A 16,704-nucleotide genomic window follows, 5' to 3' on the forward strand; every position below is an offset into this window, starting at 1 on the left:
CTTGATAAAGAGATCCCATCTCAATGCCATCACAACCACATTATAAGACACTCCGCCGTGGTGTTCTGCCTCATGCTTTTCACATCAGTGTTGCAGAACGTACACTGTAGCCTGGATGGAGCTCATGGCAGATGGAGCGAGATGGGGGCTGGTGGGGGTCTTTATCATTCACACATGGCTGGTGATGCATCCCTGCCCACCTATTTTCAATTTGGACTAGTATTTATTAATAACCTCCACTTTCTTGAAGCCTATCTTACAAGATACCTGCCATATAACTTAAGATGGGTTTAGATATTGAGAGATAGGGAGGGAGAGAGAGAAGCCCCAGTTTTGATGAATGGATGAGCAGCGATGAAAAGAAGATATCAGAGGAGCATGAAAGGAGAGAGGGGAAGAGAGCAGAGCATTAATCCAACGCCAGGCTGGTAGAGAGAGGGAGGGAGAAAGAGAGACAGAGAAAAAGGGGAGAGAGAGGAGGGGAGGAAGCAAAAGAAAGATAGCCTTTCGGCTGTGTTCTGTCAAGGGAGAAATTACACATTTACGGAGGTTTTTTCAAGCAACGACGGGTTCCATAGATCAAACCACTGGATTTATGAGCCAATTTTCAACATGAAATATAGACACTGAGAATCCATTTTACCCATGTTTACTTGCCTTCTCTCACTCTTTCTCTCTCTCTCTCTCAATCAAACAGCCTACACTCCTGAAACCTTAGCAGCGCTTATTAGAGTTGTAAATGAAGATGTTTTGATTGTGGTTGTGATGCAGCATTCGATGAGTGTTTTCACCTATGACAGCTAAGAACGCAAGCTTCTGAACTGGGAGAGGATCAAGACAGATGGCTTAATTTTAGTCTTGTTATTTTCTTGCATTTGACAAATTTCTTTTGCAGAAATCAGTCAGTTTTAAGATTAGCTCATACGTTTACACCTTCTTTTCAGAAACAATTATGAGTGACCATTGCATGGTTTTCAGTCAGAGACCAACAGATGTAATGACAAACATAAAATTACCCCCAAAATGGCAGACTGCAATTTTAAGTAATTTAGAGTTTGTATGCAGACTGTAGTACCTGAAATACTTGATTTTTTTGTAAAATATACATCTATATAGATACATAAATACACACAGTATGCCCAGATCACAGTACGCCCCTGTTCTGGGCAAACGTATTGAAAATTTGCATAGAAATTAATGTCTAAGTAGGCTAAACGACATAATTGACAAGCAATTAGCAATATTATGGAGAGGAGACCTAATGAAGTTTCAGCGGCTGTGCCAAACTAAGAATGATCACTGCTTAATTATCATATTAATGAAGTCATTAGTTGTCACTTAACTTAGATGACAGGTAGGGTAAGAATGTCATGATCCTACAATTTCCCCGGCAAATGTGTACTCAACACTAATTACCTCCGAGTTAAGATCTCATCTGAAATGTGAAAGGGACCACCACGGCATAAACATGTATAACACACGAGAAAAAAAAAATACAATGAGGTTTATTGAATCATCGACTACAGCATCTTCAAGGTCACCTGAGGACAAACAACACAAATCAGCCCCACTAGTCCAAAATAAAGCACGGGCAGCAGATGGAACCACCATCTACGAGGGAGGGAGGGAGGCGCACTCTGGGTTGAGAGGGAGCTACAGTTGGTACTAAAGGTTAACACAAAACACATTTCCAGTAAACACTATGGCATGATTAGGCCACAAAAAAACCCTCAGATGGGTCAAATGAGCATTGCGGCTCGAGGTCCTCCCACTGCTAGAGTCTCTTCTTTCATTCCAATTCATTTCAATTACCCAGTCATTCCCGCCTTCTTCCCCATGTCCCGATTAGCTCAGCCTGGCAATTTACAGTTGATCTTGCCTCATCTAAGGCTGAGCAATGGTGGAGGCAAGGAGTGGAGCAGTAATGGAATGAAATGTCACTCAGTTGTTGCCTTTGTCACAAAGACGCTGGGCAGGCCAGATGGGGATGTGTTGGAAAGGTCTCGTTGGTAGGCGAAAAGTTGTGTGTGTGTGTGTGTGTGCTTCTACGTAAATGGACAGCAATATGGTTTCCTGCTCTCCAGTGTGCCTCTTGTCCGACCATGAAACCTGTGGGCGTCTCCACCGGAGTGTCCCCCTTGTCCTCCACCGTGTACCAGCTGGTGCGCTTCTCTTCATCAAGGCTTCTTCACCTTTTTCACTGAAGACGAGCTGGATGCCGACTCTCTCCGTTTGCGCTGCAATGTGATACACAAAACAATCACATCAGGGTCTGGCATAATTTTCCCTTGTGCCTGCATTCTAAACAAACAGGAGAGTATTTTACCAGTTGACAATCAATGGCCATTTCTAGAACATGTTTGCTGAACTACATGGAAAGCTCCCCATTAAGAATTAATGTTGCTGAATGAATGACAGGATCATTATGCACAAAACAGCAGAAGTGAGGGCAGGCAGCGAACTTGCTTGAAAGGTTCAGAAATCACTAGTCCTTAGTGCACTGCTTTACTTAAAACTACTGACTCCCACCAGTAAAACCAGTACACCTGTTTTTCAACTGTTTTAGCACAGATCTTTATTTTGATGATGTACCCTAAGCAGAGCATCACACCGTCTGCCCAGATCCTACTATTTCCACAAAAGAACCAATCATAAGGAGTCACTAGGATCACTGGTACACTGTTCTTGCTCGTTAACACTGCCATATGACGAGTGAGTGATAGGAAGACAAAATCTGCTATCGGCTGCAGGATGAAGAAGGCCAACAGTTTTTTTGGTCCTTTTTCAATCATCAAAAAGAGTGATTTTATATTAGCTTGTAATCAGCATTCAACACTTTAAATGTGTTACAAATAATCAATTTCAATTTCATTTGATTTTGTTCAAAACGCTTTTGAGTATCTTCACCCAATGTTTTGGTCATGGTTTGAACGAGTTTGGGTGTAAGCTGTGCAGACTTACTGAGTTGGGGGTAAGTGGTGCTCCTACAACATCAATGATCTGCTCCTTGGCTTCCACCTTGATGTCATCTGCACTGGGCCAGGATTGAGCTTCACCCCCTGGGGTGGATGCTGAAGTGCTGTTGGCAGTACTGAGTTCCCCACTCTGTGTCGTGGCGGCTAGTCCAGCCCCTGTAATTCCACCACACCCGCCTCCACTACCAGCCTTCAGTAGGGCCTCATATCGATGACGCAGCATCTGTTGTTCGTATTCACAATTGCTGTGGGCCTGCTTCAGCTCATACAGCAGCACCAGGTCGCTACGCAGCTCATTGAACATCTGAACAATCTCCTCAGTGGGCATGGGGTTAAGATCTGTATCGACAGAGGCACACAAAGGCAAAGATGAGGGAAAATGACATTGAAGCGCTTTGATTAAAACACCACAAAAATAGTATACAATTGTAAGTTAATTACTTTAGGCAGAAGATGATGGAGTAACCTAAGCATGTATTTGTCCCCAACTATACAGTACAGGGCTCTTGTTTCAGTATGCAACTTAGATAGTTGTGTTAAGTGAATCCTTGCTAGTCAGTCTAGCCCATCAGATATAGTTAGTATCCTTGATATGGTAAATACACAAGAGACGCCATATCTTTACAACCCTCCTCTGACATCAAAGAACTGACAACTTCTTCAACATGCAGATAGGACCTCTGAGATACTGCATGCAGCCAATGCACCCAGGTGGTGTCAATACATGGCTTATACTGTATGTGTAGGCTTACTGCTGTTAAACCACTCTGTCCTCTTTTCTATTTGTACACATTTCAAAAATATCAGAGTGGCTGTTTATCAAAGTAAAGGAAAAAATCTTTTTTTTCCCCTGCTGTACTGAAAACGCCAAACCAAGACCATTAAATACCTCATTTAGGATCCATATCTTGTAAGTCTGTTGCAGAGGAGAGTTCAAAATGTAAAACTTTGAAATGTTAGTAGATTGCTAATGTTTATTCACACTTACCCACTCCTTGCTCCATCAGGATCTGCTCAATGGCCTTGATCTTCTTCTGGCCTACCGAGCTTGGCAATTTCATCTGAATCACACACAAACACACAGGGAGACACACACAAGGGTGTGATTTAAAGTGCCGGAGATATTAGGATAAACAGCTCCACCTCGGGGCTTTTAATTCGTATGAAATGCACTTCAGCGGGCCAGATCAAAATGTCTTTATCCACTGAACTCTGTCTGACTGATTAGCTAGAGGGGTACTCCACTCCTTTAGCCATGCTAATGCCTTTTCCATAGAGAGCGGCAGCTCCTCATCAGTCTTGAAGATGAATAAGAGTCCCCTTGCTAGGTCTTACAGATATTAGCTAGTCACTAACAGAATTAATCACCTCACTGCTAATGAGAGATAGCTGGGCTCAAGTCAGACATTTTGGTTTCACACATACATCAACTGCAGGGTCAAGCTTCACTAAAATTGTTTTGATATTAATAGTGGTTCAAACAAAACTTTTAATTTAAATTCAAGTTCAGGAAGTTCAAATGTAGTGTTTTTACATCAATTTCAATAATAAACATTGGCTCAGTACAGAGAAATACAGATAATTAATACTGGGCTATGGGCTATTATTCTGACTACTGCGGTTTGCTCTTTGCTTGAGATTGGTGTTTTAACTTCCCATTGGAGATATGTTTCAGAACAGTCTTTCTGTAGTTTTAATACCACAATAGGATCTAGCTTTACCCACCCTCTGACTGCGCAGTGTGACCCCTGCAGATTTGAAGTCAGGGAACTTGATGCCTGCTGTCTCTGGAACGGCCTAAAGAAGGAGAAATAACTGATGAGAGACAAGATAGGACACCCCTCTGAACCTGGATAGATTTGACATGTTGAAATATTTAAATAATTATTGCGGTTAAATCAAGCCTTGTGAGAGAGTGAGTCACAACCTAAGACACAAGAGATACACAAGTCTTCCTTCAAAATAATACAGAATAAACACAAAATATTGAGACTGAGCTGAATCTTAATTATTTCATTGTGCTATTGCATTGAACAAGCATCACCAAGAGGTTGACAGCTGTGCCATCACAAGAATAAAAATTATTTCCCCTTTTGTATGAGTGTATGACATACCGGTTTTTCTGTTTCTCTTTTTTGTGGGGGCTTCTTCTTGGAAACCCTCTTTTCGGCTCGCCTTAACTCTGTGGTTGTATCAGCTGCTTTAATGAGTTTCTGCAGATCCTGGGCCTTCTTTTCACGCTCTTTCTTCCTGATCTCGATCTTCCTTAGCTCCTGAATAAGATATTCCTCTTCTGCCACCTGCAGGAAAAAACAGAGAAGTGCGATCACAATATCTAAGTGGCTGGCCAACACCTTATAGACTTTGTCAATATTCACTGATATTTTTTTTTCCAGAAAAGGCAATATTGCATTGATAGCTCGAGTTAGAATTGGGTAATGCTCAGCATGACGCTTCTCGTCTTCGCTGGGTAATATTTAAGTTAAAAGCGATAAAAGGCAGCATAGGAATCCAAATCAAAGTACAAAGGACTAACTTGTTCAGGTGTGCGATTGAAGAGCTTCTCCAATTGCTCTTTACGGCGCCTTTCATGGCCTGCATCAAAGATGTAGATCTTTGGCTCTGTCCCTGAAGCTGCACGGACCTTGGTCAGCTTACCACAAATACTATAATACCGTTCTTTCAGGTCCTCCACAGAACGTTTCTGAAAATCATAAATGGAAGAACACTACTATTAATAAGTGTTTTAACTTGCAGCTCTATGATTTTTACAATTGATCTTCAGAGGTGAAAGAGAACATTGAGCACTGCAGATGAGTGACTGAGTGATTACCCTGTATTGCTGGTAGTCGTAACGGTCATGGACAACTATGAAGCGCAGATCGAAGCGCTTACACAGGTCAAACAGGTGGTCTGTCTCTGCTTTAGTCCAGCCATCGTCATGAAGATGTACCTGATACTCCTGCTCTGAGTACACTGGTACCTGCACTGTCTATAAAGGCAGGCAGGAGAACAGAGAAAATACAGTGAAGCAGGATGAATAACTGAAAAGAGACGTCTGAAAAGGAGACGATGACAGAAGTATGGGTAGCTGTAAAAATCCATCCTTTGGTGTTTGTACTGCACAAGTGATCAAACTGAAGAGGAGACTGTAGTCATCCCTACCTTGTTAAAGCGGGCAAAAGGATAGTCCTTGCCCTCCTCTGCTACACGTCTCCAGTGGTGGAATATAGCCCCATCCCTGCGGGCTGGGTTGGTGAAGGGCATCCACTTCCAGGGACGCACCTTTTTACAGCCCAGCTTTGCTTTGACTGTCCTGTAGCCCTGAGTAGTGTCACTGGGCAGCAGGGGGGGTGCATCTCTGTGCATTAACAGGAAAAACAAGTCTTTGTTAAAGCAATGGTCAGATGATATGTTTAAAATATGTGTGATCTATTTTGTAATCTAACAGAGATATATAGTAAAAGTTATTATCCTTTAAAGTGTGTGCTGCAAAATAGACAACTGTCAAGCTTTCCTTTCCAGCAAGGCTTTAACATGAAACCTGCCACTGCTTGACTGGGTAAACAAGCCACTCAATGGTCTGTCACTGGTCTCAATTTCTGATTTACACATATATTCATCATGCATCTGAATAGCTTAAACAATAAGGAAAGTAGTTTTCATGCACAGGAACAGGACTTGAATCAAAACCTTAAGGGAAATTAAATACAGTGATTTAAGACAAACTCAAAACAAGTTACATACTTTTTATCTGAATACAGCAGGGCATAGACCTCTCGGTGCATTCCCTCAGGTCTCTTGAAGGTCAGCGTCTCTGTTGCCTTCTTGGATTTTTTCTGGGACAGGTAATGAAGAAATTGGTTGTTAATCTTAAAGAACATTGTTGGTAATACTCTCAAGCACAGAACTGCAACAGCATCTTCTCCATCTTCTGCTGTGGGAATAGCATGGTTTTGTGTTTCTGAGTGCCATAGCCTGTGTAACGCTTTAAATATTGGTTCCTATGTAACTGAGAAATTTAACATGGGTACATTGTGAAAAATGGGACACACATCATTATGGGTATCTCTCACCTTGTCTGAGTTGATGAGATCTTTCTTACTGATGGGACCGTCATTTTCTCCTCCAGTCAACTCCAGAATATCTCTGACATCAGCACCAGTAGCCATGATTCAAAATGGTGTAAATTAACGCTTCTCACAAACTGACAAACGTGAATCCGGTTCAATCATTCACAGGCGCACATTACGTCCTACGGTAGTACCATCAAACGGATACGCTCTTAGCATAAGGCTAGCGGTAACGTTCTCATTTCTAAGATAACTGGTACGTTAACTTAACACAGTGCTGCAAACAGCCGAATGACGATTTTGTAAGACTTTTTTCGTAATTTTAACGTGAACGTTTCTACTACATGTGAAACTATATAGACAGTTAACATGTGCATTCAGAAGCTATTGTTAAGTCTAAGTGAATAGCCAGCGACCGAAACCGTCACCACTTCCGTCCCCGCTGATCGCGTTCTGAGTACATTGATAGACTCACCAATTCCCTTATGCCCCCGTGAGGTCTGGCGGTGCACTGCAGATTCTCACCTTTTATATAAAGAGCAACAGCTAAACGTGACAACCGTAGTAGGGTTGATATAGTCATACATCAACAGAATTAGAACATTAGAATTACAACAGTCCTCATCTCTAAAAACAAAATAATCATAGCATAAAACGGTCTAACATTTCTGTTCCTTGGTTGTTGTGTTTTTTGTTGTCTTGTTGAATAAGAGAAAAGCAGAATACCATCAACGTGTTTTTGCAAGACTTTTTGTACAGCCACCTAAGACTGTCATAACAAGATGAGCCCTACCACACACCATACACTACTTTTGAAATAATATGCGATTTTTCACTAAGTTGAACACAGTGACAAACAACATCAAAGTGGTGTTTGATGGGATGTTGTATGGTTAAGACTAAGACTGCAAACATCCAAACATCCAAATCCAGTATTGCTGGGTAAAAGAAACTTAAACTTACTGTACATAGGATACCTTTATTATTATTATTATTATTTTCTCTCTTCCTACTTTCAGAGGGTCCCAGAGGAAAACAGAATTCACCTGTGAAGTATACTGAGGATGTACCACCACTTGGTATGACGACAGGTTTGAGTGGTATAGATAAAGTTTCACCATTAAAAGAATTTAATTCCACAACATGGAACGCTGCCTTCATGCAAGACAACCAGCATTTTTTCTGTAAATAATACAGTCGATTATCTCTCCAGGTAAATCACCCTTCCTTTTCTGAAAATTTAAACTGACAGCTGGTAGTGACACCTCTACTTGAACAGAATGTAACAGTTATAGAAAATATTTACCTGCATCGCAAAAGGCCTGCTAACTTGCTAGGTTGGTCTTGTGCGCCATTAAGTCCTCAGCTGGCATCATAGGGTAATCAGATGAACTTTAAAAGGATGTAAAGAGTCTATGGCTGAGGCCCGTCTCTCCAGCATAAAAAAAAAAATCACTGCAAACCTGACACATAATTGGGCTTTTGTTTTTTTCAATTACTGGTGGGTTTTTTTCCTAAACTTAGTTTCCTAAACTAAATTATTATTAAGTTTTACCTTTAAAGTGAGTTATTGTCATTTTTGACAAAACAATACGGATTCTTATTGTTAATGTTTTAGTATGTTTTTGCTATGTTTTATTAGGCACTGTTATTCTGAAATTCGCTTTTTTATGCCCTGATGACCTTTACTTTTGAAAGTAAACACCGGATGTAGACTACTCCATCCCGGGTTTTAAAATTCCCAGCAGTCCACCGCTTTCCGCCATTTTCATTTGCTAGTGTCGCAGGAATCATTGGCGAAGGCATTCATCTAGCAAGTATTTGTTCTGGTATCTGTTTTGACGGCGCTTAACTCGTTAATATTTACAAGTATAGTAAATAAGTAAGAAAGATACTAAACTGCACAAGAAGATGTCCACCGAGCAGGCCGAAAATACTGCCGAGAAAATAGGCCAGCAGCCGCCGCCCGCGCAGCAGCAGCCGCCGCCGCCGCAGCAGCAGCAGCAGCAGCAGCAGCAGCCGCCGCAGTCGGGGTAAGACCATTCATCAAGGTTCCTTTGTTGGTGCTCGCTAGCTATGCGTTAGCTAGCTACTGATCTAGTTAGCTGGAACAATTTTGATCCATAAGAGTGTCGTACTTCGACCCATCCTTAATTAAATGTTGCCCTAGTTGCATCCTGATGAAGTAGTTGTACATTAACGCGCTCATAGAACTTAAAATTCGTCGTTTTATGCGTCTACCTACTTTAGGATGGCGTGGTTTTGGGCCCCGTCTATTTACAGGGAGATTTCATCCAATTTACGTAACTGAAAGTTAACTTCAATTACGCAATTCACTTAGATGGCGCTGTATTTCGACAAAACAAAACTTTTCCTTTTTTGTAAGTAAGTTGATTATAGACAATGCAGGAATATAACTTAATTTAACGTAATACAGGCCCACTATATGCGAAGAGCGGCCTTGCCATGCGGCTTAAGCGCAGCCACCTTGATGGCAAACCATTACACATCTTTAACTTTTCTTTTTAGTACAATTACTAACTGTAGTCTTTTAATTTCAAATTCTAGCTAGTTGTAGAGTTTTTCTTAATTAATTAACAGATCCAGAAAAGCCAGCCTACTGAGGTCAATTGAGTTATAGCAGTGGCCTTATTTTGGCCTGCCTGAAGTACTGAGGGTCACAAGTAAAGGCAAAACGGTGCTGTGTTATGTTTTAGTTGGAGTAACATGTACCAGCAAAAGTGTGTGCAATCATTTTCCACGTATCTCTTATGTGGCCCCACTCTCTGTCTCTTAGCTTTGGATTCACTTTTAAAAGCATGTTGAGATAAGTATGTTTTGTGTTTTTTTTGTTAAATATACTATTGTCTGTTGGCTCTTTTCTTTTTACAGAGAAGTGAATGGGAAAGCCAAGCATGAGCCCAATTCAAGCAGGAAGGAGAGGCCCCAGAAGAGAGGTGGAGGTGGGCGCTACGAACCCTACGGAAATGTGAACAAAAGATACCGCGTTTTTGTCAGCAACATCCCATATGATGTGAAATGGCAAGCCCTCAAAGACCTGATGAAAGAAAAAGGTAAGGTGTTCTGGTAAGGGATTGACTCAATCCCCTTTGGACATGACAAAAAAGGTTGCAGCATCCAGGGTCATTTTTGTTTGACCACTGCAGCTTTGAAGGGCTTTTGGGAATTTGTGCTGGGACGTAAGTTGTACAAAGTTGCTTGATCTTGTGGGAGTTATTTGGAACAAGGGTTTTGGACGAGGTCCCTCTTATTTGTCCGTCAACTTAAGGAGTTGCTGCAGACTTGCATAAGTGCTGTGAACCTGGATGTTAGACTGAACATTTATTCTCCATTGAGATTACTTAAACCTTTTGTGGTTTTTGTGAAGTGTAGGTCGTACAGGTGTTTAGCTGGTCTACGAATGTGAAAATCCAATGAGATTGGATTGGGATCACAAATGGCATAATGAGATGCCTTCTCCCAAGAAATGCATGAAAAACATATACCGTACACAGTTGTAATGTTGTTTCCCTGAAATGAGGAACAAGTTGCTCTCAGTCGCAACATGTAACATGTAGTGGTAAAACCTGAGCTCTCATGATTTCTTAGTAAGTAAATTTTTGGGGACATTTCAAACGAAGTCATTTGTGATGCAGCAACTTTGAATTTCAGCAGGGATTCACCTAAAGTTCTCAATGTACAATGTGGATTTACATGTGTTGTTACTCATGTGAAAGTGTACTTATAGGGCATTGGAAAGCGATGGATGTATCAAGTAATGCACTAAACTGGCATTTACTAGATGTTAAAGCATGTGCTAAAGGTTCCATCCTTTTTCAGAAGGAGTGCCTGGTACTCGTTTTATGTCAACTGACTGTGGAGTTAAATTGCATTTTCTTTTTTAGGTGTGACCTTGACAAGCAAATGTTTTCTCAGCAGATCTCCATGTTGTGCCAAACACAGCTATGCGTTGGGGATTTCTTTGGGGTACAGGTCTACAAAATGAAGCAACTTCTTATGCTCTGTCCTTGTCTCGAGAGGTTTGATCACTGATGTCCACACGTTGAATAGACACGAGATCTGGAGCGAAGGCGTGGCTGTGGTCGACGCTGAATCAAAATTCTGATATTGTGCATTTCAGGTACAGGTCCACTTTAAGAATATGTTTGCAGTAAGAAGTTTCCCCTAAGAGCTTGCCGTCATTAAGATTATGGTTAGTTTTCAAGCCGTATGTTTCCTTAGGCTCAGCTGATGGACGAAGGTACTGATGCATTATTCTGAGGTTTAAAATGGCGACATTTGACAAAGTATGCACCGGTTTGACAATGAAACGGGCTGAGGCATTGAACGGGTTTTGCCTACTTGAAATTATTTGGTCAATTATCTCCAGGGAGGAGGTGGTGTTCATGGCATTATATCTAAATAGGAAGGCTGAAGGCCATTTCAACAGTTGTTGTCCTCAGTCTATTGCTTTTTGTGCTTCGGGAGAAATCCAACAAGGAAGAGCTAAGAAGTCTTTATTTTTTTTTCTAAAGACCCAAGCTTGCTTTTTGTAGACCTGTACCATATTGTGCTGCTGCTGAGGTGCTGGGGAAGGCTCAAGACTGGCAGTCTGAGCTCACTGTCACCGGCCGCCCTCCTTGTGTTTCTGCTCTAAACCCCAATTGTTCTCTCGGCTTCTCTCCCCTTGGTGTGTGTCGTCTCTGGAATCTGATTTGTAGTGGGTGAGGTAACGTACGTGGAACACTTAACGGACGCAGAAGGCAAATCGAGGGTAAGTGCAAATACATACAAATAAAAAAACATGAATAATCCTAGACAAACCTGTGTTTGTCAGCTTTGGTTTCTTTTTTTTTCATTGTTGGGAATTGTTCAGACTCAGAAACCTGGTGGAGTGTGTGAGATGGTGACAGGCTGGAGGCTTGTTTTATTTCGTGTCGTCTGTGGCACTGACGTGAGGTCATCCCGAAGGTTGATGCTCTTATAACAGGACTTCAGCTTTGTAGCCAATCATGTGGGATTGCAGTAGCCGACAATGTCCCTTTGGTTGCTGGATTTGCTCCTCATGAACTAAAGGGGTCTAGTCTGTAAGAGGTTGTTACAAGGCTGTTAGATGGTTGTTAAATATAACTCATTCTGTAGCACTGCTTTACTGGAAAAGGTGCCTCCAATATCATAGTTGTGGGGAATCCTATCTCACTGTGGATTTTCTGCCCTTTGGATGTTGGAAAAATACTCTGTAATATTCACCAGGCTTGCTTGCATTGTGTTAGTGTCTTGGAAAAATGTGAGATCTTAACATCCTAATTTTTTTCTGAAGTTGTGGCCAAGGCTGTAGGCTTTTGTGATGTTGAACTTTTTATTGTGCATGAAATTTTCAATTTTTGCTTAAATTTTGTGTCAGTTAAGACACCCATTATAACCATTGCTTTTACTAATTTGAATTGTTCTTTACTCCTCTTGGGGCGGCTTGTTCTGATGTCTTCAATCAACAAAGGGTTGTGCGTAAGTAGGCTCAATCCATTTATTTCCAGTTGTTTGTGTTCATGCTTCTCATATTGACAAAATGGAAATATTGCAGTTCTGTATTAACTGAGGGGAAAACACAGACACACACTTAAAAACTCTAGGAGTTTGTTCATTAAATGCTCTCACAGGCTATGCTTTCTGTTAGTGTTGTTGAGTTTAGGACTGAGGAGCTAATGAAGAAAGCAGTGGAGAAGGTCAACAAGCACAACCTCAATGGACGACCCCTAAAAGTGAAAGAGGTAGGCCCCACCAAGAAAATCAAAATGCTGTCAAGGTTGAAGTGTTAGTTGGGGATTTTCCTGAGTCATATTTCATGCTTTTTGTCAGGACCCTGATGGTGTGATTGCTCAGAGAGAAATCAACAAGGCTCATGGTGGAATGGGTGGGATGGATCGTATGAACATGGATCGAATGGGCCCTGGACCAAATGGCCCCATGGTCAACATTCCTCCTAGCCTGATGAACAATCCCAACATCCCCAATGAGATCATCCATGGTCTCCAGGCTGGCAGAATTGGCAGCACTGTCTTTGTGGCTAATGTGAGGCTTTTTTAGTTTTCCCGTTGTTTCTTTGTTCTCTCTCTCTCTTTCCCCATAGAATTAAGTGATGTGAGAGAGAGAGAGAGATAGCAAATACATTTGAGAAACAGTAGCCAGTAAATAATTGGTATCAATGAATTTCATTGAACAATATTATTTGTATCGAACATGGTAAGAAGCCACTATTTAATCAGACTTGTCTTTGTAAGTCATGGATAAGCACGTAACCATTTCTCAACATGTTCCTTGTGCTTACAGCTTGACTACAAAGTGGGCTGGAAGAAGCTGAAGGAGGTATTCAGTATGGCGGGCATGGTGGTGAGAGCTGACATTCTGGAGGACAAGGATGGAAAAAGCAGAGGCATGGGCACAGTAACATTTGATATGCCCCTTGAAGCAGTCCAAGCTGTCTGTATCCTTTTGTGAAATGTCGGTTGATTGGAATGGCTGCTAAGTGTATGCATAGAATATTAATTCAGTAGAGTGGCATTGATTCAGAAAGTGTCTCTGGTACGCTTTCCTTAATGATTTCACAGCTATGTTCAATGGGCAGCTGTTATTCAACAGAGTCATGCACGTCAAACTGGTATGTTGCTTTAATCCCACTGTGCATTTGATCACATTATGATCTGAGAGCATAGTCTAAATGCTTTATATGTGGCTTCTTTTCAGGATGAGAAATCCCTGCCAAAGGACTTTGGACCCCCCGACAGAGCTCCTGCTCTTCCCCGTAAGCACACTTGACTTTATTCACTGCGGTAACAAAAATGAATAAACAAATGTGCTGTAACCATGTACAAAGTACTTGTGAGTTCTAGGTCTGTATGCCAAATTTGATGACACTTGTTCCTGTTGATTGTATGTAATTATAACCACAGTATCCTTGCCAGTTAAATGGAATTGCATCACTTTGATGCAGAACTGTATCTTGAGTAAAAACACCCAGGTAGCAACACTGACGCCTACCCACTGAAACATTGCCCACTGTGGTAAACACTGGCTGGTCTGGGGCCTCTGTTGTGCAGAACACTTCAATATTGAACAAATGTTTCACAAAAGTCCCTACAGTTTTAGTGTGCCTGTGCCTTTCTGATACTGTAGATACTCAGTCTATTTTTACAGGCATAAAATTCACTGTGTAGACAATGGCTTTAATTCTTAACCCTGTTTTCTCTCCCCAGGTGGCCTGAGTGGTATTGGTTTGGGCCTAGGACCTGGTGGCCAGCCCATCGATGCTAACCAACTCAACAGAGGAGGTGGAGGAATGGGCAACATGGGCCCTGGAGGTAACAAGCTCATTGTTTTTGTCAAACTCTTGAACAAAAGACACGTGTGAAATCAGTGACTTATTGTACCTTTTCTCACTTGTAGGAATGGATGGAATGGGCTTTGGCAACATGGGAGGTCGTATGGGAGGAGGGGGAGGAGGAGGAGGAGCAGCAGCAGCAGCAGGAGGAGGAGGAGGAGGAGGTGGTATGTACTGAATATTTTCAAGTGGATGTGGACCTTACCGTATTTTCCTCAACTGTTGCATTTAATACTGAAGCAAACTCAACACAAAAACCTAACAACAATTCATGGTATAATCTCATTCAAGTTTTGAAAGTAATGTTGCTGGGTTATGTTTACAGGATGTTTTTAGCTCCATTACAAATGACTTAACACAGTGAGACAGCACAACAAAATGGAATTTGTATATATTAGCTCCCATATCTCATAAAGTCATCAGATATTCATACCCAGCCTGTGATCTCTTTCTGGTTGTTCCCCCGATAATGAAGAATTTTTTATCTGTTCTAGGAATGGACAACTTTGGAGGAATGAACAACATGGATCGCTTTAGTTCTTCAGGGATGGGAAGAATGAACGGTAAGGACACAATTTTTGGCGTGTTAAGCAAGCGTGGAACACTTTCACGTTTTGCTGGGCATTTCTAATGGTTTCATCTCTTGCATTGTCAGAGATGGACCGTGGGATTGGTGGTGCTTTTGACAGGGAGTTTGGGCGAAATGAAATGGGAATGTCTCGCAATAATTTTGGAGACTCGTTTGAGAGAGGAATGGGTTAGTATTTTCAGGATTTTGTCTGAAATTCCTCTGATAACTGCTCTGAGCCTCACCAGATGTAACACTCGCATCATTTTAAGCTGACAATGTAACCTGTCTTTGGTTCTTTCCTTTTGTTTACTCACTCTTCTAGGAAACTCCATGGGTATGGACCGCATGAACTCTGGAATGGAACGCCTGGGTGCCAGCATGGACCGCATGGCAGGGATGGACCGGATGGATAGGATGGGCATGGACAGGATGGACCGCGTGTCTGACCTGGACAGGCTGGGTTCTGGGTTCGACCGGATGGGCTCGGGGATGGACCGGCTGGGGCCCAGTATGGACAGGCTTGGACCTGGCCTGGACCGTATGAGCTCCAGCATGGACCGCCTTGGCCCAGCTGGGTTCGACCGCCTAGGCCCGTCTGGTTTGGATCGCATGGGTTCTGGCCTGGACTTTGGCTCTCCAATGGGTATGGATCGCATGGGCAACACCGGGCTCGACAGAATGGCCAACAGCTTCGACCGCATCGGTTCCACTGGAGGACTTGACCGCTTCCCCTCTGGTGGCCTTGACCGCATGAGCTCTGGCATGGATCGGATGGGGTCTGGAAGTGTTGGTGGTCAGTTTGATCGCTCTGCTGACCTGGATCGTGGATTTGGTGGCAATTCCTTCGGAGGAGCTGGAGGGCCTGGAACCGGGGGAGGCAATGTCAGGAAGGGTTGCCAGATCTTTGTCAGAAATGTAAGTGTTTATCAACTGAATAGAAAGGATTCATTCATTTTTATCAGTATTTTCAAACATTCGATTCTAATTGCTTTTGAATTTATTTTATTTTTCAGCTGCCATTTGACTTCACCTGGAAGATGCTGAAGGATACCTTCAATACATGCGGTAAGAATAGTTATGTTCTTTGTAAATACAAAATTAACTGTTGTGTTTTTACATTAAGATTACTTTTAACACTGATACTCTTCCCTCTGCAGGCATGGTTCAGTATGCTGATATTAAGATGGAAAATGGCAAGTCCAAGGGCTGTGGTGTGGTTCGCTTCGACAACCCTGAAACCGCTGAGCGCGTCTGCCGGACCATGAATGGCTATCGGCTGAATGGAAGAGAAATTGATGTTAGGATTGATAGGAATGCATAATTTGTTTGTCTCCTTTACATCTGACATCTCATTTAGTCTCTGATGTCCAAACGCTCTGTATTTTCTGAATTGCCCTTCATTCATCGTATTCATATTCAGTTGGTTTGTTAGATATTTGTAACAGTGAAAATGTATTTTAGTTAGTATTTTGTCAAGGTGAAAGTGTTTTAGTTCTTGCTTAAATTTTACTTTTTTTAGAGACCAAATTTTTAATTTTTTTTCTGTCTCACTTCATCTGTCGTTGCCTTTACTCTATAAGGTGTTTTGATAAAATAAACTTCAATATTTGAAATGCTTTGTTGGGTTTTTTGTGTTGCTGTCTGTCAATATAGTGGACTTGTCAAAGAACAGTCAAGATCATCAACTTCTAACTAAGTTAGTCTCGTAGT

At 41.9% G+C, this 16,704-nt stretch overlaps 2 protein-coding genes across 5 annotated transcripts; one reads left to right on the forward strand and one right to left on the reverse strand.

The window, feature by feature from the left end:
* Positions 1–1,509: 1,509 nt before the first annotated feature.
* Positions 1,510–7,476, reverse strand: dmap1 (DNA methyltransferase 1 associated protein 1). The gene is made up of 10 exons (XM_041935815.1): positions 7,052–7,476; positions 6,723–6,814; positions 6,141–6,336; positions 5,809–5,967; positions 5,512–5,679; positions 5,090–5,275; positions 4,701–4,772; positions 3,964–4,036; positions 2,962–3,314; positions 1,510–2,237 (listed from the first exon to the last, which is right to left on the reverse strand). The coding sequence occupies exons 1-10, from the start codon at positions 7,145–7,147 to the stop codon at positions 2,178–2,180; spliced, it is 1,455 nt and encodes a 484-aa protein (XP_041791749.1). The 5' UTR covers positions 7,148–7,476; the 3' UTR covers positions 1,510–2,177.
* A 1,322-nt stretch (positions 7,477–8,798) lies between these two features.
* Positions 8,799–16,610, forward strand: hnrnpm (heterogeneous nuclear ribonucleoprotein M). Of its 4 annotated transcripts, none has more exons than XM_041935521.1 (16): positions 8,799–9,081; positions 9,941–10,122; positions 11,770–11,822; positions 12,546–12,553; positions 12,723–12,816; positions 12,905–13,117; positions 13,376–13,529; positions 13,654–13,703; positions 13,790–13,847; positions 14,299–14,403; positions 14,489–14,590; positions 14,918–14,986; positions 15,079–15,180; positions 15,317–15,909; positions 16,008–16,059; positions 16,152–16,610. In XM_041935521.1, exons 1-16 carry the CDS (start codon positions 8,960–8,962, stop codon positions 16,313–16,315), a joined length of 2,121 nt encoding a protein of 706 aa, XP_041791455.1. In that variant the 5' UTR covers positions 8,799–8,959; the 3' UTR covers positions 16,316–16,610. The 4 variants fall into 4 exon arrangements, with proteins under 4 accessions (XP_041791455.1, XP_041791456.1, XP_041791457.1 ...); XM_041935522.1 differs by having other exon boundaries at positions 14,489–14,587; XM_041935523.1 differs by lacking the exon at positions 15,079–15,180.
* Positions 16,611–16,704: the final 94 nt, after the last annotated feature.

The sequence above is a fragment of the Chelmon rostratus genome, chromosome 4 (genome assembly GCF_017976325.1).
Source record: "Chelmon rostratus isolate fCheRos1 chromosome 4, fCheRos1.pri, whole genome shotgun sequence".
Lineage (NCBI taxonomy): Eukaryota > Metazoa > Chordata > Actinopteri > Chaetodontiformes > Chaetodontidae > Chelmon > Chelmon rostratus.